The sequence below is a fragment of the Lithobates pipiens genome, unplaced genomic scaffold, assembly GCF_037356315.1.
Source record: "Lithobates pipiens isolate NorthernLeopardFrog02 unplaced genomic scaffold, aLitPip1_a1.2 Scaffold_23, whole genome shotgun sequence".
In the NCBI taxonomy this organism is placed as follows: Eukaryota; Metazoa; Chordata; class Amphibia; order Anura; family Ranidae; genus Lithobates; species Lithobates pipiens.
Window position 1 is genome coordinate 161,680,370 of NW_027507785.1, and position 27,450 is coordinate 161,707,819.

Consider the following 27,450-nt stretch of genomic DNA (forward strand, 5'->3'; position numbering starts at 1 on the left):
CTTTCACTAATGATCTACTAACTGTTAAAACCAATGGCCATTACTCCATACTCATCCTACTAGACCCCTCTTCAGCCTTTGAAACTGTTGACTAGAGTTGCACTGATACCAATACCAGTCGGTGTCAGTGCCGATACTAAGCATTTGCACGAGTATTAGTACTCATGCAAATGCACCAATACCTGAAACCGATACTTTCAGGCTTGGTTCTTTCATCTGTCAGCGAGATTCCCCAACTGACAACTAAAATGTAAAAAAAAAAAAAAAAAAAAAGCAGATAGTTAAGGAGTTGGGCCACTGTGTCCTTAACAACCGATGACTCATTCAGCTGTCAGTGGGGTTCCCCAGTTGACAGCTGATGTGTAACGAAGTCCTGGGAATTGCAGCTAAAAAAAAAAAAGGCAGCCAGGCAATGTTTATCAACAACATTGCTCAGTTGCTGGAACAGATAGATAAAAAGTAACATTGTTTCTTTTTATCTCTATTTTTGTTTATTCATTAAAACATTTTTTTAAATTGTTCCTCTGTTTAACCCATTTTTAACCCTCAATTTACTCTAATCAGCCTTATTAATTGTTTATTTTCCTTCTCCGTTTAATTATTATTTACCTGATGATTTTTTTGTCCACTTTTATAATATAAACTATTAATAATTAAAACTTTTTTGTTTGCTTGGTTCATTAATATTTTTACACATTTAACATATATTTACACTTTCACATTGAAAAAAGCACGAAACTTAAAACAAAAAAAATTTAAATACATTTATTTAATTTGTAAATAACTTTTTTAATGCTTTGTACCATTGCTGACAGCTGAAGTGTAAACAAAACAATTGAGATAAATATCGGTAATTTGTATCAGCGAGTACTAAAAGAAAAGTATTAGTACTCGTACTTATTGTAAAAAGAAATGGTATTAAGGCATCCCTACTCTTGACCATCCCCTCCTCAAAAAAAAAATCCTCTCTCTTGGCTTTCAAGACTCTGCTCTCTCCTGGTTTTCCTCCTACCTATCAGAGCGCTCCTTCAGTGTTGCCTATAATTGTTTCCTCCTCTACTCTTCGGACAAGATTGGAGAACTAGAGATACTGTTGTACGTGGAGGATTTTGATTTTGTGGGAATTTCAGAGACTTGGTTCAACCGCTCTCATGATTGGCTAGCAACCATTCAACGGTATTCCCTGTATCGCAGGGATAGAGAGGGTAAAAAAGGGGGAGGGGTAGGCCTGTATATCAAGAATAATGCACAAGTGAATGTGATAGATGACATTACTAAGGGAGCATGGGAGGAAGTGGAATCCTTATGGGTAGAGATCCAAAGGGAGGAAACTAAGGGGAAAGTAATACTGGGAGTATGCTATAGGCCCCCTAACCTGAGGGAGGAGGGGGAGATGGACCTCCTATCACAATTTGGATTAACGGCAAGGATGGGAAGTGTCATCATAATGGGGGATTTTAATTATCTAGACATAGGAACTGGTGAGCCTTAGATGAATGCACGGTTCCTTCCACCCAGTCTAAATGTCTTGCAGGACAACTTTATTGGTCAGATGTTAGACGCACCAACTAGAAACAAAGCATGACTAGACCTACTGATTACCAATAATACAGACCTGATCACAGATGTGTAAATACAAGGCAATTTAGGAAACAGTGATCACAGGTCAATTAGCTTCAGTATAAATCACACAAATAGGAAACATAAGGGTAATATAAAGACACTGAATTTCAAAAGAGCCAACTTCCCTAAACTACGAACCTTGTTAGAAGATATTAACTGGGATAAAATCTTAGGAACATAGAACACGAACACAAGGGTTTGCTTTAAGAGCATATTAAATAAGGGCATTAGCCAGTGCATCCCACTGGGAAATTAATGTAAGAGTGAATAAAAGTCCTGGGTGGTTTAACTCCAAGGTAAAACTGCATATAAAAGAAAAGGAGAAGGCCTTCAAAGAATACAAGGCTGAGGGATCATCATCTGCATTCAAACTTTACAAAGAATGCAACAAGAAATGTAAGGGTGCAATTAGGGCAGCTAAGATAGAACACGAAAGACACATGGCAGAGGAGAGCAAAAAAATCCCAAGAAATTCTTTAAGTATATAAACAGTAAAAGAAACAGTAAAAGAGGGAGGACAAATCTTATTGGCCCCATAAAGAATGAGGAAGGGAATCTGATTTGCAGATGTTACTAAGTTAAGCAGGGCAATAACATCTCTGTAGGATGTGGAAACCTTGCATGTAGATCTGAACAAATTAATGGCGTCGGCAACTACATAACAAATGAGGTTTAATGTGGAAAAATGTAAAATAATGCATTTGGGTGGCAAAAATAGGAATGCAATCTACTCACTGGGAGGAGAACCTCTGGGGGAATCAAGCATGGAAAAGTACCTGGGGATCCTAGTAGATGATAGGCTCAGCAATAGCATGCAATGCCAAGCTACTTCAAACAAAGCAAACAGAATATTGGCATGCATTAAAAAGGGGATTAACTCAAGAGATAAAGCAATAATTCTCCCACTCTACAAGACTCTGGTCCGGCCGCACCTGGTATATGCTGTCCGGTTCTGGACACCAGTCCTCAGGAAGAATGTGCTGGAAATGGAGCGAGTACAGAGAATGGCAACAAAACTAATAAATTAACTGGAGGACATTAGTTGTGAAGAAAGGTTAAGAGCACTAAATTTATTCTCTCTGGAGAAGAGAAGCTTGAGAGGGGATATGATTTAAATTTACAAATACCAAACTGGTGACCCCACAATAAGGATAAAACTTTTCCTCGAAAGGGAGTTTACCAAGACACATGGCCACTCGTTAAAATTAGAAGAGAAGAGGTTTAACCTTAAACTGCATGGAGGGTTCTTTACTGTAAGAACGGCAAGGATGTGGAATTCGGTTCAGATGGTGGTTTTAGCGGGGAGCATCAATAGTTTCAAGTAACTATTAGATAAGCACCTGATTGACCAAAACATACAGGGATATACAATGTAATACTGACATATAATCACACACATAGGTTGGACTTGATGGACTTGTGTCTTTTTTCAACCTCACCTACTATGTAACTATATGTAACTTCATCTTTCTGTAGAGGTACCCCAAAGTTCTGTCCTTGGACCCCTCTTTTTCTCCATTTACACTTCCTCCCTTGGTCAATTAATAAACTCCCATGGCTTCCACTACCATTTCTATGTGGACGACACACAAATCTATCTCTCTACTCCTCACCTCACCCCTTCAGTCTCCTCTTGTATTATTAACTTAGTATGTACTGTACATATTAGCTTGGATCCTCAAACTCAATCTTTCTTAAACTTAGCTCATAATTTTTCCTCTGGTCCATGCCCCCTTCCCTGACTTCTCCATCAAGATCAATAAAACAAACATCAGTCTCTCCCCTCATGCCAGGGTGCTAGGTAATCCTGGACCCTGACCTGTCCTTTGTGGTCCAAGTGTAGTCACTCTCCAAATCTTGCCACTCTTCACCACCTTAATATCTCCAGAATGTGCCCCTTTTTAACCACTTGAGATCCGCGCTATAGCCAAATGACGGCTACAGCGCGGATCTCCTTTTCCGGGACGACGTCAATAGACGTAGTCCCGGGTCAAACTTTTGAATGAACGAACACGCCCACACACGGCACTTTTTGAGCGGACAAATACGGAAAACTTTGTTCGTCGTACTAAGTCCGCGCAACTTTTGAAATGAACGGACTCGCCCACACACGAGGCAACAGTCCGCTCATTTCGAGCGCGTGTGCAGGTAGGCGGGGCCCGCGATGGAGACGTCGCGGGCTCCGCCGCCTGGAATGTACTTAAAGGGGAACCCCAACGCCGAAAAAAATCGGCGTGGGGGTCCCCCCAAAGTCCACAACAGACCCTTGTCCGAGCACGCTACCCGGCCGGCCAGGAAAGGGGGGCGAGCGAGCGCGCCCCCCTCCCGAGCCGTACCAGGCCGCGTGCCCTCAACATGGGGGGTGCCTTGGGAAAGGGGGGGCCGCGCGGCCCCCCCACCCCAAAGCACCTTGTCCCCATGTTGATGAGGACAAGGGCCTCTTCCCGACAACCCTGGCCGTTGGTTGTCGGGGTCTGCGGGCGGGGGGCTTATCGGAATCCGGGAGCCCCCTTTAATAAGGGGGCCCCCGGATACCGGCCCCCCACCCTATGTGAATGAGTATGGGGCCTTCTTATAGCTCTTTTGCAGGCGGTGGCCCGGTCTTCTGTCGCCGCCGCCTTCCGTTCTTCTGCCGGGCCACCGCGCCTTCTTATAGCTCTTTTAGAGGCGGTGGCCCGGTCTTCTGTCGCCGCTGTCGCCTTCCGGTCGCCTTCCGTTCTTCTTCTTGTTCTTCTTCTTCTTCTTCTTCTCCAGGAGATGTTGACACGTCGCTCTCTCCGACCGGAATGCCAGAGCCGCGCTGTGCGGCCACTTATATAGTGACAATGGGGCGGTGTCACATGGTATATGTCACATGGGTTGGTCACATGGGTTGATGTCACATGGGGACTATGACATCATAAGGGGGCGGGGTCACCATGTGACCAACCCATGTGACATATACCATGCGACACCGCCCCATTGTCACTATATAAGTGGCCGCACAGCGCGGCTCTGGCATTCCGGCCGGAGAGAGCGACGTGTCAACATCTCCTGGAGAAGAAGAAGAAGAAGAACAAGAAGAAGAACGGAAGGCGACCGGAAGGCGACAGCGGCGACAGAAGACCGGGCCACCGCCTCTAAAAGAGCTATAAGAAGGCGCGGTGGCCCGGCAGAAGAACGGAAGGCGGCGGCGACAGAAGACCGGGCCACCGCCTGCAAAAGAGCTATAAGAAGGCGCGGTGGCCCGGCAGAAGAACCGAAGAGGGGGACAAGACCCCCGAAGTCGGGAGAAGAGGCCGGCGGCGGGGAGGAAGAAAGCCGGACTCCTCCGCTAGCAAAAGAGCTACAAGAAGATAGCGGAGGAGTCCGGCGAGAAGACCCCCGAAGACGGAAGACCCCCGGAGCTGTGCAATAAAATATTTTATCTCGTGTGTTGTGTTTTTTTTTTGGGTACTTTTATTTTACAGGTGAATGGGTAGGGGTACATTGTACCCCATACTCATTCACATAGGGTGGGGGGCCGGTATCCGGGGGCCCCCTTATTAAAGGGGGCTCCCGGATTCCGATAAGCCCCCCGCCCGCAGACCCCGACAACCAACGGCCACGGTTGTCGGGAAGAGGCCCTTGTCCTCATCAACATGGGGACAAGGTGCTTTGGAGTGGGGGGGCCGCGCGGCCCCCCCTTCCCCAAGGCACCCCCCATGTTGAGGGCACGCGGCCTGGTACGGCTCGGGAGGGGGGCGCGCTCGCTCGCCCCCCTTTCCTGGCCGGCCGGGTAGCGTGCTCGGACAAGGGTCTGTTGTGGACTTTGGGGGGACCCCCACGCCGATTTTTTTCGGCGTTGGGGTTCCCCTTTAAGTCCATACCAGGCGGCGGGGCCCGCGACGTCTCCTTCGCGGGCCCGCCTACCTGCACACGCGCTCGAAATGAGCAGACTTTCCTCCCAGCGGGAACAGTTTGCTCATTTCGAAAGTGGCCTACACACGGGCGGACTGTCCGCTCAAACCAAGTTTCAGCGGACAGTTTTTCGGAATTTCCGAAAAACTTTGTTCGTCAAACTGTCCGCTGAAACTGTCCGCTGAAGCCCCACACACGAGCGGAAACACTGTTCAGCGGACAAAGTTGAGCGAACAGTCCGCCCGTGTGTACGCGGCCTAGGTCTTTGTCCCCATTTTTTCCATCTTTTGTTGTCCCTATACAGTATACATTTTATTTACGGTATTCAGACCATCATTTAATACTCACCATTGTAGGATTTAAATTCAGTGCATAAATACTGAGCTTCTTCTGCCACTCTCTCCTCCAGAGACTTTTTTCCCATTCCAAAGTTTCTTAATGTAGACAGTGTAAACCTTCTTTGCTCTCTCCAGGATTTCCCATATCCGATAATTACCAATCCTAAGGAATCACAGCATAGAACATTTTTATCTTGAGTTTGTGCATCATGGTACTTAAAGCTGTACTCCAGGCAGATATAAACAAAATTGAAAAAATGCATCTTTGTATTCCTCAATACATGCAATGTAGGTACCTGAATTTGACTTGGTTCCAACCCCCCCCCCCCCCCCAAAGAGCTAATAAGTTTTGTTGCACTGCAGGGAGCATGCTGCAAAGGGGAGAGAGCAGAGTGATTGAAACATGAGCCCATCAGCCTGCTGACTCTCATTTTACTGTCCAGTCACAGGCTAAGTGAAGGACAAGACCTGTAATGCCGCGTACACACGACCGGATTTTCTGGCAGAATAGGTCCGACGGACTTTCGGAGGCGTTCCAACGGACTTTCCGAACGAACGGACTTGGCCACACATGAATGGACTAAGTCCGTTCGAAAGTCTGTTTGTTTTGAACGTGATGACGTAAATGGGACTAAACAAGGAAGTTCAATAGCCAGTAGCTTCCCTTGTCTCGTATTTGGTCAGTCGGACCAGCACACAGACAAACGGTTTTCCTGATTTTAGTCCGTCGGATAGACTTGAAACATGTTCTATTTCTAGGTCCGTCTGATATTTTTTTCTCTAAAAACGATCGGACTAGCCCACACATGATCACATTATCTCGTCGGACGTAGTCTTCTGGAAAGTCTGGTCGTGTGTAGGTGGCATTAGTGTTACTCAACTGCAGCAGATAAAAATAAGGTCTTCTGCCTTACCAGAGAGGGAATGCTGTGTGTAAGAACTGTGCAAATCTCATAGTGAATGGACAGATAAGAATTCTTTAGCAGGTACAACATTTCTCTTATAAGTATTTCATATGTTTATTAGGCTGTTTGCCTGGAGTTTAGCTTTAACAGACAGTTTAATTTACCAAATATATGCACACCTGGTGTAACTGTGTGTATTTTTATAAAATTGCATTGCATTTTGTTGTAATTAAAGAGGAATGTAATTGACAATGTTTACTATTACTACCAATCCTTCTAGATTCATGAAGAAACTTTTTAACAAAACAGTTTGGTGAGCTTTGAACACTGCAATGAAAAATTGTGTTTATGAATATTTTACCTTTAAACAAAACAATGTCTTTTATTTTTTCAGTATTTTAGTAATTAATAATTTACCAATAAAACTCCACAATAAATGGATATGGGCTCAACCCCTGCCTTCATTTATCTTAATCACTAATTCTATACTGTGGAGAAGGTTTAAGCTTATTTGATTGAAAGAGTATTTACATATAGGTGCATGACAGCTCCCGACTGTATTACAATAAAACGGAAAATTGTTATCAAATACCATAATTTTCCCATCCTCCCGTCAGCACACAAAGGGATATACCAAAGATTATTACCAATATAGAGTGGGAGAGAACAATTAAGAGAGACACTGACATCTAAAGAAAAGCTGCTAATGCCAGAAGGAATTGATCTCTCTGGTCCCAAACATGCTGGTCACATATTTAGTTTGTAAGGTTGAATGAAGGCCACAACAGACCTTCAAGCTAGCCCTTACCTATATCCTCTGAGCAATCCTGGCATAACTGCCTCAAAGTCTGCCACCCCTCTAGTCAAACAGGCTTTCAATTATTCCAGAGCAGAAAAGCGTACTTCCTGCATGCCAATTTAATTATCCTGGTAACCCAAGAGTGGATGACTTTTAACCGGTTCCCCACCGGCACGTGCTAATGTACGTCGGCAGAATGGCACGGCTGGGCAAATGGGCGTACCTGTACGTCCCCTTGACTATACCGCCATGCCATCGCGTGAGCGCCGCCGGCGGCGTGCGCTCCGGCCAGGAGATCCGTGATTAGGATCGCGGGTCCCGCGGACTCTATGTCCGTGATCATCTCACGGAGAGGAAGAACAGGGAGATGCTTGTGTAAACAAGCATCTCCCCATTCTGCCTAGTGAAAGTGTCACCAATCTGATCACAGGGAGCTATGGAGCTATGATCAGTGATGTGTCACAGCTAGCCCATACCCCCTACAATAAGTACACATCCCTAGGATACACTTAACCCCTACAGCGCCATCTAGTGTTAACCCCTTCACTGCCAGTCACATTTAAACAGTAATCAATGCAATTTTAATTGCACTGATCGCTGTATAAATGTGAATGGTCCCAAAATCACGCCAGAATTGTCTGCCATAATGTCACGGTCACGATAGAAATCAGTGATCGCCGCCATTACTAGTTTGTAGACACTATAACTTTTGCGCAAACCAATCAATAAACGTTTATTGTGATTTTTTTTACCAAAAATATGTAGAAGAATATATATCGGCCTAAATTGAGGAAAAAAAACATTTTAGTGGTTCAACATCGCAAACACCTAATAAGTAAGGCACCACATCCCTGAAAATTTAAGCATAATTCAAAAACTAGGAAGGGAAATAGGGATTTTGACGGTGCAGGCGTTAACTAGATCATATTAAACATTATTGAACTGATTACAAAATTATATTACAAATATTTATTTAGTTCAAAGTTAAAATTCATTAACAATTACATTAATGAGATATAAAAACAGACGGTGGACAGTACAATGCAGTGGTTGTTCTCATTAAACACACATTATCCCAACATGTTTCGCAGAAATATTTGCTTCTTCAGGGGATGTGTGAATATTTCAAAAAGATCTACATCAAAAATATAAAATGACATAGTAACAAAATATTATCATAAACACAATAAATAAAGATACACGTGCAGACTTGAGAGAGGGAAAAAAAAAGGGCCCCCCCCCTTTTTTTTTCTCCCTCTCTCAAGTCTCTCAAGTCTCTCAACTGTTATTCAGTTCAATAATGTTTATTATGATCTAGTTAACGCCTGCACCATCAAAATTCCTATTTCCCTTCCTAGTTTTTGAATTATGAGGGAAAAAAAAGTTTTTTTATATATTTTTGGGGGATATTTATTATAGCAAAAAGCAAATGACCACGCAACTGTCAGTTAAAGCAGCGCAGTGCCGGATCGCAAAAAGTGCTCTGGTCTTTGGCCAGCAAAATGGTCCGGGGCTCAAGTGGTTAAGGACCTGATGGCTAAATGAAAGTATTTTTTCTTTTTTTTCTTTTTTTTACACTTTCTTCCTGTCAGAGGCTGCCGGGCATGGCACAGGAGATGCAGAGGCTGTGGGTATGGTACAGGAGATGTCAAGTGCTGCAAGCATGGTACAGGAGATGTCAGAGGCTGCAGGCATGGTACATGAGATGTCAGAGGCTGCAGGCATGGCACAGGAGATGTCAGAGGCTGCGGACATGGTACAGGAGATGCAAAGGCTGTGGACATGGTACAGCAGATAAAGAGGCTGCGGGCACGGTACAGACCACCTCTCTCCATCAGTACAGACCCCCCTCAATACAGACCACCCCCTCCCTCATTATACATCCCCCATATCAGTATAGACACCCTGAGTGCAGACCCCCACATCAGTATAGACAGCCCCCTCAGTGCAGACCCCCATCAGTATAGACACCCCCTACAGTGCAGACCCCCATCAGTATATATACACCCCCCACTCAGTGCAGACCCCTATTGGTATAGAGTCCCTCCCCTCTCAGTGCAGACCCCCATCAGTATAGACCCCCCTCAGTGCAGAACCCCCTCAGTATAGACACTCCCCCTCAGTGCAGACCCCCATCAGTATAGACACCCCCCTCAGTGCAGACCCCATCAGTATAGACACCCCCCTCCGTGCAGACCCCCTCATCAGTGTAGGCACACCTCCCATAGCGCCCCCCCTGCACATGTCCACCTACATACTGTATAGTAAAGTGCACAGACCTCAGAACAGCATGGACAGATATACTGTACACAGCGGTGTGTTTCCCTTGGGCTCCTCCTGTGGGGATGTAAATAGAATTTATCTGCATGGCACCCACATCCGCCGCTGATGGCACCACTGCACCAGGTGAGAGACTTGGGGCTATGGGCCCCAGATTCGGGACTATAGTCCCAATAGCCACCCCTAGCGACACCACTGGTCTATTATATCTGATAATTATGGGACCGTCATTTAAATAGGACAGACTCACCTCAACCAGTATTCAAGGATGCCAACAAATCCTGGTAATTGGAGTAAATAAAAGCAAACCAGGGGCACCAAGTTTCTCTAAACTTCTCTTCCCTGTGTTACAAAGAATCTGTAAGCTCTTCCTACTGACTTATAATATTCACTTTAGCGCGAGGGGTTTATAAATGGAAGACAATAAATATGGAATATATTGCATGAACTTTGTGGCAGCATAGCTAGAAGAACATTATGTATCTGGCTTTCTCTGTCAAGGGAAGGATTGGTGAAGTTCTGATGACATTCATCAATGTATACTATCCCACTTGGCCTACATACGTTGTCTTTCACAAGTCATCGCTGAATTTGGAGAGGACCTGAGGGTTTTGGGGTCTTGCACCACTTTGTGCATACCTGTCAATTCCTACACCCATCCGATCGTGTCTACACTTACTTCTCTGTCCCTCATTAAACTAACTCTAGACTCTTTTACTTTTTAATTTTCTACAAGCATCTACCCAATGTGTCCTCTGCCACTATTGACTCTGTCATTTTTTTCAGACCATGCCCTTATTTAGCTGATTATGGCTGTCATTCCCTCAAGACAATCAGTCCCCATGTGGCAACCAAATGACAGTCTTCTCCAGGATCAAGAAACTACAGTGCGGAAAATAATTATTAAAGGAAAGAGAAAGGCACCTCTAAGTGCAGTGGTTAAAAGATTTATTGCAGGCACAATTTAATTAAAAACACTTACAGTACAATAGAGTAAGAGGTTATAGGCATATATTGATTAGTCCTCATCTGCATCACTGCATTCCTCATCTGTCTGGGGGAGAGAGAGAGCCGTCCTGCAGCTATCAGAGACCCAGTCTGACGAAGGAGCCGTGTATGCTCCGAAACGAGTTACTGCCCACCACCATCACCTGATGTTACATTGGCCACGTGCGTTCAAGCTTGGTTCCAGAACCAGGGCCGCCTCATCTTCCCCTCTTCACTAATCCATGTCACCAGGGACTCTGAAAGCTGCAGGACAACTCTCTTTCTACCCCAGACAGCTTAGGATTACAGCGACCCGCATGAGGACTAATCATTATATGCCTATGACCTCTTACACCCTTGTAAGTGTTTTTAATCCCATTGTGCCTGTAATAAATATTTTAACCACTGCACTTAGAGGTGCCTTTCTCTTTCCTTTATAATCCTCTAGAGCTGCTTCTTCTCTACGAAGTGCTGCCTTCAGTGCCATCTCTCCACTGCTACTAAGTACTGGATACCCAGCCTCACCAGGGCACCCTCATCTCTCCCTCTTTTCTGTATCACCATGGGAAATAATTATTTGATTCCCTGCAGATTTTGTAAGTTTTACCACTTACACAGAAATGAAGGGTCTATAATTTGTACCATAGGTTTATTTTAAATCATAGAGACAGAATACCAATAAAAACTTCAGAAAAAAACACGATACAAATGTTATAAATTTTGTTGCAGATCAGTGAGTGAATTCAGTATTTAAAAAAAAAACATGACTTAGTACTTGGTGAGGAAACCATTATTGGCAAGCACGGAGGTAATACATTTCTTGTAGTTGGTTACAATGTTTGCACACATTTCAGGAGGGATTTTGGGCCACTCTTCTTTACAGATCTTCTCTAAATCCTTAAGGTTTCTTGGCTGTCGCTTGGCAACTCAAAATTTCAGCTCCCTCCATAAATTTTCTATAGGATTAAGGTCTGGAGACAGGCTAAGCCACTCCATGATCTTAATGTGCTTCTTCATAAGCCCCTGCTTTGTTGACTTGGCTCTATGTTTTGGGTCATTGTCATGCTAGAAGATCCATCCACAACCCATCTTCAGTGTTCTGGCTGAGGGAAGAAGGTTCTCATCTAAGATTTTACAAACATGGCCCCCATCCACTGGCCCCTCAATGCTTGCAAATTGGCCTTTACCTTTAGCAGAGAAACAGCCCCAGCACATAATGTTTCCACCTCTGTGCTTGACTGTAGGGATGGTGTTCTTTGGGTCATAGTCAGCAATTTTCTCCCTTGAAACACAGTGAGTTGAGTTAATGCCAAAGAGCTCAATTTTGGTCTCATCTGATCACAGCACTTTCTCCCAATCCTTCTCTGAATCATTTAGATGTTCATTGGCAAACTTCAGATAAATCTGTACATGTGCCTTCTTGAAGAGGGGAACCTTGCAGGTGCTGCAGGATTTCAATCCATGGCAGCGTACTGTGTTACCAATGCTTTGTTTGGTGACTGTGGTCCCAACTGCCTTGATATCATTCACAAGCTCCTCGTATGTAGTTCTGTGCTGATCCCTCACTTCTCACATGATTATCCTTACCCATGAGGTGAAATCTTGCATGGAGCTCAAGACTGAGGGCAATTGGTGGTTATTTTTATTTCTTCCATTTGCGAATAATCAAATAATAATAATAATAATAATAATAATAAAACAGTTGTCTCCTTCTCACCAAGCTTCTTTCTTTATGTGTTTTTTCTGCATTTGTGGTGGATATTTTATCGCTCTCATTTTAAATACACCCATGATAAAAATTATAGACCCTTCTTTGTAAATGGACAACCTTAAACAATCTGCAAGGGTTCAAATAATAATTTTCCCCACTGTATGCTAGAGGTCACCAAAGAATTAAAAGATGTGGGAAGCCCACAAATGTCTGGCTAGGGGCCTCTTCATAAAGCATGGAGCCCGTCAAAAGAAGCAACACTCCAATGTCAGACCCTATAGGCACAATTTCACACTTTGGAATCCCTCCACAAAAAGTCTATTGCCCTAGTGGTGCACTGTGAACTCCTGGCCCTTTGGGAGAAATGTAATTTGTAATTTCTTACCATCATTGACCAAACAATATGCTATAAAGTAATTTCTTCATGTCTCAGGCTATCCAAAATAGTCTCAGGAGACTCAAGAGTCCCTTAAAGCCTCTATCTCGGACGTGGAGCTTCATGCGGCTATTGCGTCAGCTAAATTGGGTAAAGCCCCCAGTCCTGATGGTCTATCAACATTGTACTATAGCCTCAGGCCGCGTACACACGCGGGGACTGTTCGCCCAACTTTGTCCGTCAAACAGTTTCGGCAAACAGTCCGCTCAAAATTAGCATGGACGGACATGGCCGCACACGACGGACGAACAGTTTGCTGAAACCGTGCGCGATGACGTGAACGGCACGTACGACGGGACGAAAAATACGACGTCCTATACACTGCATTATAACTTTCGGCGTGAAAATCCTTTCTGAGCATGCGCGCAACTTTGTTTGACGAACAAGCCTACACACGAGCGGACTGTTCGCTGAAACAAGGTTTCAGCGGACAGTTTTTCGGAAATTCTGAAAAACCTTGTCCGTCAAACTGTCCGCTGAAACTGTCCGCTGAAAGCCCACACACGAGCGGACTGTCCGCCCAAACACTGTTCAGCGGACAAAGTTGGGCGAACAGTCCGCCCGTGTGTACGCGGCCTCACACTTTATTTTCTTTTCAATTTGAATTCCATAGTGGATGGGTCATCTCTCCCAACAGACTCCCTCAGGGCACATATCACGGTGCTCCATAAACAAGTTCTCTCAAAATGCAGTAGTTAGAAAACCAATTGCCCTGCCGGCAGCTGAGGGGTTCCGTTCGCCGCCTGAATACCGGAGCTATTTACAGCATTCCTGAGTGTCTTTGTACGGCGGTTTTGGCACCCCCGAGGTCGGGCAGAGACAGAGATCATGTCTAGGCGAAGGAAGGAGGCTAAAAGACTTAGCCGCATGACGGATTTCTACCGTCAGCCGCGCGATGTGCAGGCCCAAGATGGCGCCGGAAGGCCGGAGAGCAGGGAGAGAGGCAGACGCGCTACTGAGGGACCTCAGATGCCTAACCTTTCACAACGCCAGGATGATCTTTCACTGAGAGGTAAACAGTACTCCCCAACAGCCTCTTCCACATCTAGCCCTATTAAAGCTAAACAGCCACACGTACAGGGGGAGGAGGAGGAAGGACTGAGCAATGCTTCACTAAATGACACAAGAGAATTGCAGGACTCCATCTTGGAATTCCCCACAAATAATCAACCGGTTATCGATACCACACTCAAAGATATGTTAGTATCTCTTCGCAGTACGCTACACGCAGACATTTTATCTCTTACCAAACACTTTAAAGAAGAAGTGAAGGCAGTAGATACTAGAGTGTCTCATGTTGAACGTAAGATGGGAGAATTTGCGGGAACTATCAATAAAGTGATTGATGCCCACAACGATAGAGAGGATGACCTGCTTTCGATGAAGGAAAAAATGGCCGACCTCGAGGATCGCTCGAGGAGAAACAATATAAAAATTAGAGGCATCCCAGAATCGGTCAAAACGCCAGATCTCCTTCCTTACTTTCAAAAAATCCTGCAGGAAGCACTACCAGAAGCGTCATTGACAGACCTTACGATAGACAGGATCCATAGGCTCCCTAAGCCTAAACACATACCGGAACATTTACCGAGAGACACGATCGCACGGATCCACTTTTTTCAAACGAAAGAGAAGTTCCTCATGTGTGTTCGTAACCCTGATGATATACCTCCCTCTGCTCTGGGCCTATCTTTTTTTCCAGATTTTTCAGCCTTTACAATGCAAAGACGCAGAAATATGGCGACTATAACGAAGCCACTGAGAAATCATCGCATCCCATATAAATGGGCCTATCCAGCGAAACTCCTTGTCTCCAGGGACGGTGCAACATTCGCTATCAAGTCTGTGGAGGAAGGAATTTGACTTCTACGCGACTGTCGTATCTTGGATGCAGGTGACAGCTCTCGCTCAGGCACCCCTTCGCCCCGGACAGGATCTCCTGCCTGGCCAAGGCGACTTTCAGACTGACCGCTCAGGTCTACATACTAATCATCGCCCATAGAGCTCCGGTACACGGCGGACTATTGAAAAGCTCTCTTTTGCCCTCTATTGTTTAAGGGTTGTTTTCCCTACTGATTCGATTGAATCACCTTTTTTTTATGGTTTTTGTGTTTTCAAAACTTTTAAGGTCCACTTAAAATAACCTCAACTTATAGCACTTAAGTCTCCTGAATACAGGGTCTGGATTGTTACAAATTAAGGTTTATCCCACTGGGTAGTAGATATTTTCTCGGCCCTATGTTGCGGTCACTGATCTGTGCGTGATCTTTTGTTTTTGTTTTTTTTCTCTTCTTTTTTCGATTCATTATTTTTACTTTTTTGGTTGCTTCTTTCATTTTCAATACTTTACTAACCGTTGTGATCCTATAGTGGTGTAATAGTTCCTACTGTACAACTGGTTTTGCTTCAGGGTTTTCATCCGCCACAACATGGGTTTCAAGGTAACTTCATTTAATGTAAGAGGCCTAAACAGCCCTCACAAGAGGAGCATGCTCTGGAGAGAAGCAACGAAATTACATAGCGACATTTTATGTCTACAAGAAATCCACTTTGTGGACGCTAAACACCCGCAGCTGAGTAACAGGCATTTCCCAACTACTTTTTTTTCGAATGCCCAGAAAAAGCATAGAGGTGTGGCAATCTTGCTTAGAGCCACACTACAATTTAAATGTCTACAGGTTGAAATGGATGATGCAGACAGGTACATTATTTTGATAGGGGAGATTAATGGTACGGTCTATACCATAGTGAATGTGTATGTTCCGAATGCTAAACAATTGTCCTTCCTTAACAAAGTGAAAAAAAAAGTGTCAGTTATGCGCAGGGGTTTCCTTCTATTCTGCGGTGACTTCAACACCATACCCAACCAAACTTTGGACGTCTCGTTTCGTCCCCACAAACCCAGAGTTAGGGTCACCCTTGCGCATTTTATGGCTTCGGAAGGTTTGTTTGACGTGTGGCGCTGCCAACATTCCACGGAACGTGATTATTCCTACTTTTCTAGTGTGCATAATTCGTACTCTAGAATCGATCTGTTTTTAGTTGACAAATTTCTTTTACAAAAAATTAGCATGTCTTGCATCCATAATATTTCCTGGTCAGATCACGCTCCAATTTCTGTGATGGTGGAGGGGGGACAGGTTCAGACTAGAGCAAATAGATGGAGAAATGATACATCTTTGTTCTCACACCCTAAATTTTCTCAAGAGCTTACTTCCGAGCTTCGAGAATTTTTTGCCCGCAACGCTGGATCTGTTTCGGATCCTTTTATAATATGGAACACACACAAGGCCTTTATGAGAGGAGTCCTCATTAAGCTCAGTAGCATTGCCAAAAAACAGAAAACCCACAAAATTGACTGCCTTCTCGCCCAAATTGAAAAACTGGAATCTCTCAATAAACAGGTCCCTGATAGCGCTAGGGGGTCACAGTTAGATGGACTCAGACATGAACTTAGACTACTTCTGATTTCCAACCATGACTATACATTAAAAAAATGGAAAGCTCGCTTCTATCACCAAGGAAATAGGGCGGGGAAACTTTTAGCTAGGCAAACGAAGGAAAAAACTGTTAAACAGAAAATTCCCTTCATCCACCACCCGACCAGTGGAGCTAGAGTGGCCAACCCAAAAGATATAGCCAACGCCTTTAGGGATTACTACAGTGCTTTATATAATTTGAAGGATGATGAGTCTGTCCCTCAGCCAACTACGGAAACGATTGATAGTTTTCTAAATAAAATAACACTCCCTACACTTGATCGAGACCAATTGAAGGCGCTAAACGATCCCATAACGCTAACTGAGCTTCAAAAAACAATTTTAGCACTGCCATTAAATAAATCTCCAGGTCCAGATGGATTTTCGTCTGAGTATTACCGTAACTTCTACCCCATTTTAGGTCAACATTTACTTCACACTTTTGAGAAAGCCTCGTCAAACTCATCGTTCCCCCAAGAAATGCTGGCCGCCACGGTCATAACCCTACCCAAACCAGGAAAGTCACCAGATGCCCCTCAGAACTTTAGGCCCATCTCCTTATTAAACGTCGACGTTAAGGTTTATGCAAAAATCATAGCCAATAGATTGTCAAAAATTTTACCAACGTTAATTAAAACTGACCAGGTGGGATTTATTCAGGGCCGTCAGGCACCAGATGCAAGTAGGAGAATACTGAATCTGATTCATGCAGCGGAGGTCTCGGGGGATCCTTCTCTGTTTCTAACTCTAGACGCAGAGAAGGCCTTCGATAGGGTCCATTGGGGATACCTGGGGCGAGTATTAGACAAATTTGGTATGGAGGGAAATATCAAATCAGCCATCACAGCCCTTTATACTTCCCCTTCAGCTATGGTTTATACAGAAGGCATGTTCTCTGACAGTTTTAATATCACTAACGGGACCCGACAGGGGTGCCCATTGTCACCCCTGATATTTGCACTTTTAATGGAACCCTTAGCTGAGACGATTCGTACACATCCATGCATCTCAGGTATCCCTATCTTAAAGCAATCACATTCCATCACGTTATTTGCGGACAATGTCATTTTGTCCCTGTCCCGTCCAATCACTTCACTGCCAGCAGTTCATGATATTTTAGAACAATTTAATAAAATGTCATACTATAAAGTAAATGCATCCAAATCTAATCTCCTTGTGATTAACGTTAAAGAAAAAACCCAACTACTGTTAGCTACACGTTTTCCGTATCCGTGGACAAACCACCTGGTATGGAGGGAAATATCAAATCAGCCATCACAGCCCTTTATACTTCCCCTTCAGCTATGGTTTATACAGAAGGCATGTTCTCTGACAGTTTTAATATCACTAACGGGACCCGACAGGGGTGCCCATTGTCACCCCTGATATTTGCACTTTTAATGGAACCCTTAGCTGAGACGATTCGTACACATCCATGCATCTCAGGTATCCCTATCTTAAAGCAATCACATTCCATCACGTTATTTGCGGACGATGTCATTTTGTCCCTGTCCCGTCCAATCACTTCACTGCCAGCAGTTCATGATATTTTAGAACAATTTAATAAAATGTCATACTATAAAGTAAATGCATCCAAATCTAATCTCCTTGTGATTAACGTTAAAGAAAAAACCCGACTACTGTTAGCTACACGTTTTCCGTATCCGTGGACAAACCAACCAATTCAATATCTGGGGATAAAAATTATGTCTCCTAGTTCTGGTTTATTTAGAGCAAATTTTAAACCACTCCTGTCCTCCCTCCATCAGGAGCTGGATAGACTTGGGAAATACTATCTCACATGGATGGGCAGACTGGCAGCATACAAAATGCTAATCCTTCCAAAACTACTATACTTGTTTAGGGCCCTACCTATAAAGATCCCCATGTCCTTCCTCTCGTCAGCTCAGGCTCAACTTTCCTCCTTTGTCTGGCAGGGGAGGAGGCCAAGATGCCCCAAGACTATTCTCTGCAGAAGAAGGGAGATGGGCGGCATGGGGTTCCCTATTTTAAAAGATTACTATTTGGCATGTCTGTTAGACCAACTAGAGCAATCATGGCTAGGCCCCAACTCCCTATACGATGCATTATTGGCCTCCTCCTTTGCCGGCTCGACATTTAAATCAGATCATCCCATTATCACCTTGGTACTTAACACATGGAACAATTTTATCCAAAGCGTTGCTGACCATCAGAGCCTAACGGAGATACATGCTCCCATCTCCTCTTTATGCTTTGTGTTAGAAGATTTAGATCTAGCAATCTGGGAGCAAAGGGGAATCTCACGGGTATCGGACATGTGGGAGAAAGACAGATTAATCCCTTTTGAAACCCTGGTACGTAAATATTCATTGCCACCATCAGCTTCGTTCACCTATTTACGAATTGCCTCCTTTCTAAACCAACATAGGGGTTCCTCTATTAAAATACCACATCAGGCATGGTCTTTCTGGTCTGACGAGACGACATTCAAAGGGGGGATTTCCCTTTTCTATAACTTGATACAAGAGAAAGGCCGTTTCAGCAGGATGTCTCCCGTCCAGAAATGGGAGAGAGATCTTGCTTTATCCTTTTCAGCAGACCAGTGGAAGATGGCGATACGAAGTAACTGTCGCTTCGTTAGGTCCATCTCTCACTGGGAGGCTACGCAGAAAATTTTGCTTAGATGGTATTACACCCCCTACATTACGGCAAAGTTCACAAAGGGTGCTTCTCATGATTTTTGGCGAGGTTGCGGGAAGATTGGAACACTGCTGCATATGATATGGGAATGCCCCCATCTAAGAAGTTTTTGGAGGGGTGTATTCTCACTAATCTCCAAAATCACAGGCTTTATCAGACCAGCTACTCCAGAATTAGCAATTTTGAATCTGAATATTGATCAATTCCCCCCATCTCTAAGAATGATAACGGTTCAAATTCTTTCCACAGCTAGGCTCCTAATTGCTAGAAGCTGGAAAACTCCTAACTCTCCTAATGTTAGTGAGCTCACTAAAAAAATAGATGAAACTTTTAAATATGAACAGATTCTTGCCTCAATAGAAGGGAAATCTTATAGATTGTATTCACAGTGGATCGAAGCCAGGAAAATCATTTAAATTTATGCAACCATTATTCTAGAATCTTTCTGTGTTTATTGTTTTACAATGCATTATTCTGTAGGAATAGTAAACAGTTTTTATATACTGATGAATCTCGAGAGGATAGATATCTCTTCCCATGAGAGAACCTGCACTTAGGTCTCAAGACTGGTGTGATGTAGGTCTCATATGTACAAAATATGTCATGTTTGTATCGATTGTTTTGAGATACTCAATGTAATGTCTTATCCTTTCAATAAAAAATATATAAAAAAAAAAAAAAAAAAAAACCAATTGCCCTCCTCTATGTGGATCTTAGACTGTTTTCCAAGATTCTTGTCAACAGACTGATCTATCATATAGCTTCAGTCATCCACCCCAATCAAGGAGGGTTTATCCTCCAACGGGAAGCAGGAGACAACACTATTAGGGTTATTAACCTTATCCGCTTGGTGAGATCGAGGGCCTCTCCACTCATTCTTTTGTCCACTGAGAAGGCCTTTGATCGCGTCAACTGGCAATTTCTGTGCTCAACCCACTCATACATAGGTCTTGGACCTGATATGCTTTCATGGATTTCAGCTTATTACTCAACTCCACAGGCTGTGGTGCGAGTTAACTAGATGCATTCCAACTACTTCAAATTGTCGAATGGCACTAGACAGGGCTTTCCCTTATTGCCTATAATTTTTGTTTTGACGTTGGAACCGTTACTGTGCGCTATCTGGGCTAATCCAAATATTAAGGAGCTCTCCAATAGGTCAGGCCAACATAACCTAAACAAATAGGCCCAAACAACATAAACACCTTGACCGCTTCTTAGACGTTTGCAAATTTGGCCTTCTACATTTTGTGTCATATTCCAGATGTCTTTTCCTGACACACATCCAACAATTACTGGATCAACCTATTGACAATTAGCCAGCATACCAGATTCACCACATTTTGAAACACACCATTACTAAATATGGTAACGTCCATAACCCTACTCCATTTGAAAACTTCTCACCTGTATAAATTACTGATACACCCCCAGGATTTGCCCTGCAGTACATATATAAGTGGGAAGAGAATCTGCAGTTGACTTTACCCCCCCCCCCGCTCAAGTCGAATTGGACTACTGGATATTGTTTGCAAACAAATTTTCTATAGATAACATATTTCACGAGCAGGGCTACAAGATTTGATGTTGTTGGTACAGGGTCCTATCTACACTACATAAAATCTGTCTGCACGCATCTAGTCTATGTTAATGATGTGGCAGGGAAGAGGGGTCCTATCTGCACATCTTTTGAACTGCTGAAAAACCCATCCATTTTGGGAACAGAACAAGTACAACAGTTGGTATTCAAGCTTACGTTGATGGAATTGGGCAGCCATCCTATAGGATACTTGCTCCATTTCAATAGTGTCCCGCTTTCACATTAAAAGCCTTCACTTACGGTACATCTACTGAACGCAGCCAACTGTAGCCAAGGCCTGTATTCCGGCCCTTTGGAAAGAACCTATTACACCTCCAATCTTTTTGTGGCTGACTAAAATCAATAATATTGAACGCATAGAATCTTAACCCATGTCTTTTGTAAAGTAAAGACTTAAAAAAAAAAAAAGACGGATCTGATATGGTGACCATGGAGGGAGATCTACTAAAACCAGGGCCGTCTTTAAGGCAGGGCAAAAGGGGCAGTTGCCCTGGGCCCTGTCTTTGTTGGGGGGCCCAAAGCATCTGCCTTATACTTGCCAACTATCCCAGTTTAAATTCCCTTGTCCTTTGAAGTTTTAGTCCTGTGCTCTGTCCCAATATCTCAGTGTGGAGTGCTGGTACTAATGCTGCCCAGCTCTGCCCTATTTTTGTGTACAGATGACTTACCTGCAGACCCTGTGTTTACATGTAAATAACCAGCATTCATATGTAAATATCGGCGGCATTCATATGTACATCATGCCTCCCCTGCAGTGAGGAGATGATGTGCTGTAACCTCTAGCAACCAATCAGTGAGCAGAATTACTGTATAGTAAACTCTAGCAACCAATTAACAAGCAGAAATCATGTGCTGTAACCTCTAGCAACTAATCAGTGAGCCATAATGTGTGCTGTAACCTCTAGCAACCAGTCAGTAAGCAGTAATGATATGCTGTAACTGCTGGCAACCAATTGCAATTGCTGCCTAATCTGATACAGTAACCGATTTTAAGTCTAGCTGCTAATTATTATATGTCTCAAAGCAGGTGGAGAGTGAAATTGCATGGGGGGGGGGGGGCCCAATAAAATGTTTGCCCAGGGTCCAATCAATATTAAAGACGGCCCTGACTAAAACATGTGCATACAGGATTCTGGCGCAGCTGTGCATAACTAACTAGTCAGCTTCTAACTTCAACTTGTTAAATTAAGCTTTGACAACCTAGCATATAACCTAGAAGCTGATTGGTTGTTGTGCAAAGCTTTACCTGATTTTGTGTGCCCCAGTTTAAGTAACCCCCCCCATGTCTATAGGGGGGTCCAGGAGCAACTGAATGGCAACCTGAACAAGGCTACCAGATGGGGTTGCAAAATAAAACAGACCGACATGGCCCTACCAGAGTGGAACTGGAGCGAACATTGCAGTTGTATTTTGCCAAAAACGGCTCCTCTGGGGTCTCCACCTCCTCTCTGTGGGAGGGTCATAAGGCAGTCTTTAGAGGCCAGTGCATATCCCTCTCATAGGTCTTAAAGAGAAACGCTGATGCAGCCCACAGAACACTCCTAGATAGACTTAAGCATTTAGAAGCGAGACTGCTCACCTCCCCATCCCTGACCACCCTTGGGGAGCTTATAAGTGTCCGGGTCGGGCTGAAGGACATAGACATGGGTAAGATAGAGAAGGCCCTGCTCAGGCTTCGGCAAACATACTATGACATGGCCAACAAGCCACACACACTCCTAGCCCGACAACTTTGCGAACGAGCGGCAATCTCTTCGCCTGCCCCCCTTAAAGATGCCAAAGGCACTCTTCAGTCCTATCCCACTAAAATCGCCCAAATATTTCATGACTATTAATCCACCCTCTACAACGACCCGAATGTCCCACATACTTCCCCCTCACCTGACTTGTCCCAGGATATCCACTCCTACCTGATGGGCTGTGATCTCCCTGTAGTCTCCTCTGCGGCTCTTGAGAACCTTAACTCCCCGATCACGGAAGAGGAGATAGGGGACGTGGTCAAATCTCTACCGAATGACAAAGCCCTGGGTCCGGACGGCCTCCCGTACTGGTACTATAAAACCTTTCTCCCACATTTACTGCCCCATATGACGACCCTGTTCAACTAATTTCTCTCATGTACACCTGTCCCGAGGGACATGCCAGCTTCCTATCTAACGCTAATTCCCAAGGCGGGCAAGGATCACACCCTCCCATATAATTACAGACCAAATGCACTCCTCAATACCGACTTAAAGATCTTTACGAAAACACTAGCTGGCAGATTGAACGTTCTTCTGCCGTCCCTAATACACAGAGACCAAGTGGGGACAACACACGGAGGGTCATCGACCTCGTGGAAGTTGCGAACAAGGCCAAACTGCAGGCTTTACTGCTCAGTTTGGACGCGGAAAAGGCCTTTGATAGGCTGAGTTGGCCTTTTCTGTTCGCAACGCTCTGACGGGCGGGCATTGAGGGACCCTTCCTCAGAGCCATCGTGCACCTGTATTCATCCCCCTCGGCAAGTGTCCGCACCCAATTCGCCACTTCCCCTGCTTTCCAGATCTCTAATGGGACCCAGCAAGGCTGCTCGATCTCCCCCCTCCTCTATGCCCTGTGTATCGAACCCCTAGCGGCCCATATAAGACAGAACCCGAACATTCAAGGGATCACGGTCCGCATCCGAGATTTCAAGATCTCCCTATTCGCTGATAACGTTCTCCTCACTCTTACGCAGCCCCAAATCTCTCTCCCGAACCTGCACGTCGAACTGAATAGATATAGCGCCCTTTCGGGATACAATATCAATAGCTCTAAAATGGAAGCCCTCCTCCTTAATATACCCCCCCAAACTTTATCGGTCCTATCACAATCATTTAATTATGCGTGGAAGACGTCCTCTCTAAAATACCTGGGGGTCCACTTAACACCTTCCTACGACTCGCTCTATGCAGCCAACTTTCCCCAACTGCATGCATCTATCAAGGCCTCCCTGGCCAAGTGGAAATCTCTGAGGTTGTCGCTGCTTGGTCGTCTTGCAACACTAAAAGTTACCATTCTACCCAAACTTCTATGCCTTTTTGAGACATTACCCATCCCTGTCCCTACCTCGTATTTTAAAAAACTGCAGGGTGCTCTTCTAAATTTTTTCTGGAACTATAAGAGACACCGGATCAGCAAATCAGTTTTGTATGCCCCCCCGCACCCAGGGCGGCCTTGCGTTCCCCAACTTAGCCAAGTATTTCTTGGCTGCCCAGTTGCGCCCTGTGGCCTCCTGGTGTACTCCCCATGCCTTTAACCGCTGGATGCAAATGGAGAAACTGTGGTTAGCCCAGTCCATCTGAACTCCATGCTCTGGAGCTTCGATATAACAGCTGGGGGAACGCATCTCCTGGGTCCAATGGCATTACTGCGCATGCTCTGGTGACGTGCGAAACTGTCGTATCCGCTTACTACTGCCTCCTCCCCGGTGACCTCATTTCTATTCACGCCTAATATCCCGGACAGCCTGACCTCACAGATGTCCCACTTCTGGATGGAAAAAGACCTATTCCATTATGGCCACCTAATAGACCCCAGAACTAATTTTTTAAATCTTTCCAGTACCTGAAAAACGCCTTTAATTTACCCAGACAGGCCTTCTTCAGTTATCTGCAATTACGGCACTATGCGCAATCTTTGTAGCCAACCTTCGCTCTTCCCCTTTAACTGAATTAGAAAAAATATGTTTAGAGGGCTCTTCCCCGAAGGGTATGATCTCACGCACCTATCAGCTTCTGATCGTGTTCCCGTCACCAGATGGGCCATGACATGTCTATATGGGTAAGTGGGAGCAGGCCCTGGGTGAAACTATACCCTTAAGCACGTGGTAGCGTATCTAGTCGCAGGCTTCTAGAAGCTCCATCTGCACGCTCTACAAGAAGAACCAATACAAGATTTTATTTTATTGGTATCAGACCCCGGACCTGCGCCACTCCATATACCCCTTGACTGACTCTCGCTGCTGGCATTGCCATAAAGATAGGGGAACGCTATTCCATATCTATTGGACTTGCCCCCTACTTCTCCCATACTGGCTGATGGTGCAATCCCTGCTCCGATCCATCTTCGGCGCTGAGGTGCCCTTAGATCCGAAAATGTATCTGTTAGGCCTGCCACCTATCCCCTTCTCTAAAGTGTCACAGAAACTACTGTCGCATGTGTTAACTGCAGCACGCTGTCTGGTGGCCCTAAAGTGGAAACAGACGGACCCCCCTTCCCTGTTCGAACTGCACACCAGGATCAGAGATGTTAAAAGAATGGAATACCTGACAGCCTCCCTGAATGACGCCCTTGATAAGCACAATAGAATATGGGAATCTTGGGCCCTATTGGAGACTCTCCCAGCCTTATGATCTGCGACTCTCTCCTCATGGAGCCTAATGCTGCCTGAGGTGGTTGCCTTTGAGACGATACTGGACCCCTGGGGCAGGCGGCTGTCTTACCCTTCTACCACTCTATTTCTTATCTTTCTTTCCTTTTCTTGACTTAGCTTTTCCCATTTCTAATGCTCCTATTTCTATTTGTTGAAGAGACCCTTTACAGGAGGTTCGCTATTGCGGCCCTTTTATTATATGGTAGCTAAGTCTGATGTCAGGGGTCGCAAGCTTCAAGATTCGGCAATAAGCCTTACCCTTGGCGGCGATGTTTGTTACACTGGCAATCTGATATTGTGATCATTATTGTACTATGTATCCTCCTGTGCTCCATATTGGAAATGCTATGTTCTCCTTTTTTTCTTTTTTTTGTTGTTGCTCTCTTGTTTCTGTTCCCCTTTCTTTTTTTAAATTAATACAATTGTCAGTTTTCAAAAAAAATGAAACAGACAGAATTTGTCAGCCCTTAGAAGCCTCCCTAGATGTACGTTAGAACTGTTGGCCAGAAAAGCAGGGTACAGGAGTCATTCGGGAAACAGTTGGCGAGATCCCTTTCATTGGAAAGGTCGCAGAAATGACCATGAGCATAGCACCGATGGTGACATAAGACATAAGTTCCAGGTCACATCATTCTGATCATAAGCCAAGGAAGACAGGAGAGGGGAAGTGAAGTTCTTTCCTGCTCTTAACTGTACCCACAGTTTCACAAGGTCACCAACCAACAACCCTGGACAAACAGGCAGAACTAAAATATTGAAGCATGTCCTTTTATAACCTTTTACTATTTATTTTTTTGAAGAAATGTAGGGATTTGTTTTACTTGCTGTAGCAATGCATTTCTTGTATTGTATTTTAGTCACCTTGATTGCTCCCATGTATTTCTTGTTGTATTCCTTATCTATCAGGAATGTAGAGGGTGTCTCTTCGACTTTGTACTTTTTTAAAGGTCTGTTTTTTTACTGATGTATCTGTTTTTTTTATTTTTTATACTGGACTTTAGCCTAGGTTTTAAGATCATTAATTCTGGAAAAAACAAACAGAGCACCTGCATTAGTGGAGTGATGTGGAAAATGGTGTAACGCTATTTATTTTCCCTTGTTTACAATCCAAAAGTTAATTTACTCAACCAGGTAAACTAAGGGGCATATTTATAAAGAAATATATCTCAACATTTACTTTTGGTAACTGGCTATTGTCACATTTTATGTACATTCTTTTTTTTTTTTTTTTATTCTTTTTATTTGTTTTAAAAGAGAAAAGTACAGAACATAGCCTTGGGGCATTCCCCGGCTCAAACAATACAACACAACAGGTAAGGCAGAACACCTAAAAACTATCAGCCTAACCCAAAGAACATACAACAACCAAACCCCATAGCTTGCTGCTAAAATTGACAGGAGTAATGTAATTCACATTTTATGTACATTCACTGGAGAATTTCAGATGTAAAAATATAAAAGTAGCACAGTGGTGTAGTGGTTAGCACTCTCACCTAGCAGTAAGAACGGTCGCTGGTTCGAATCCCAACCACGACACTACCTGCCTGGAGTTTGCATGTTCTCCCTGTGCCTGCGTGGGTTTCCTCCAGGTACTCTGGTACATGCAGGTAGGTTAATTGGCTTCGGTCAAAAAAATTGGCCATAGTATATGAATGAGGACCTTGAATTGTGGGCTCCTTAAGGTTAGGGACCGATGTGAGTGTGCAATGTACAGGGATAGGGACAATTGTAGACACTTAGGTTGAACTTGATGGACTGGTGTCTTTATTCAACCTAACAAACTATGAAACTATGAAGTAAATGTAAAACCATGCGCATACAATAGCCCAGAACACCAGGAATATAGGAAGGTATCCCTCTGGCAAGGGGACAACCCATTTGCAGCCCAGTGCCATGCTGATAATAATCTGTAAAACCTTCAACATTGGAAAGGGCTTTTGGAGGGGGCCCCAAAAAGTGGTTTCTCATCCCAAAGTACTTGTGCCTGAAGCTATTCAGGAGGAGAGTCGGAATGGAGTCGTAGATATGTAATGTACTTGTCCTTAAACAGTCTCCAGGACATGCTAGTCTGAGAGGAGTTAAAAAGACAACACAGATGCTTTGCAGTCTTCTCTAATCTGTGGATCTTCTTGCACATGCCACTAGTATGTAAGTGTGTAAACTATGTCTTAGAGTTTACTAAATGAAACATACTGGAAAACAGTGGCGGCCCATCTATAAGGAGCACAGGGGCACTGCCCCCCTAATCCATGCGCCCAGCCTCTAACCTACAATCAGGGCACCGGAGGCATGGATTCCAATGGGTCTCTTTTTGTTTTTGAAGCACATGATTAGAGTC

General features: G+C 44.3%; 1 protein-coding gene across 1 annotated transcript in view; it reads right to left on the reverse strand.

Annotated features, from left to right (window-relative positions):
* Window positions 1-27,450, reverse strand: part of CYP2D6 (cytochrome P450 family 2 subfamily D member 6) — an 86,748-nt gene that overhangs the window by 49,733 nt on the left and 9,565 nt on the right. The window contains exon 3 of the mRNA XM_077452519.1: window positions 5,851-6,003. Within this exon, the coding sequence (XP_077308645.1) occupies window positions 5,851-6,003 (153 nt within the window). The remainder of the gene's footprint in view (window positions 1-5,850; window positions 6,004-27,450) is intronic.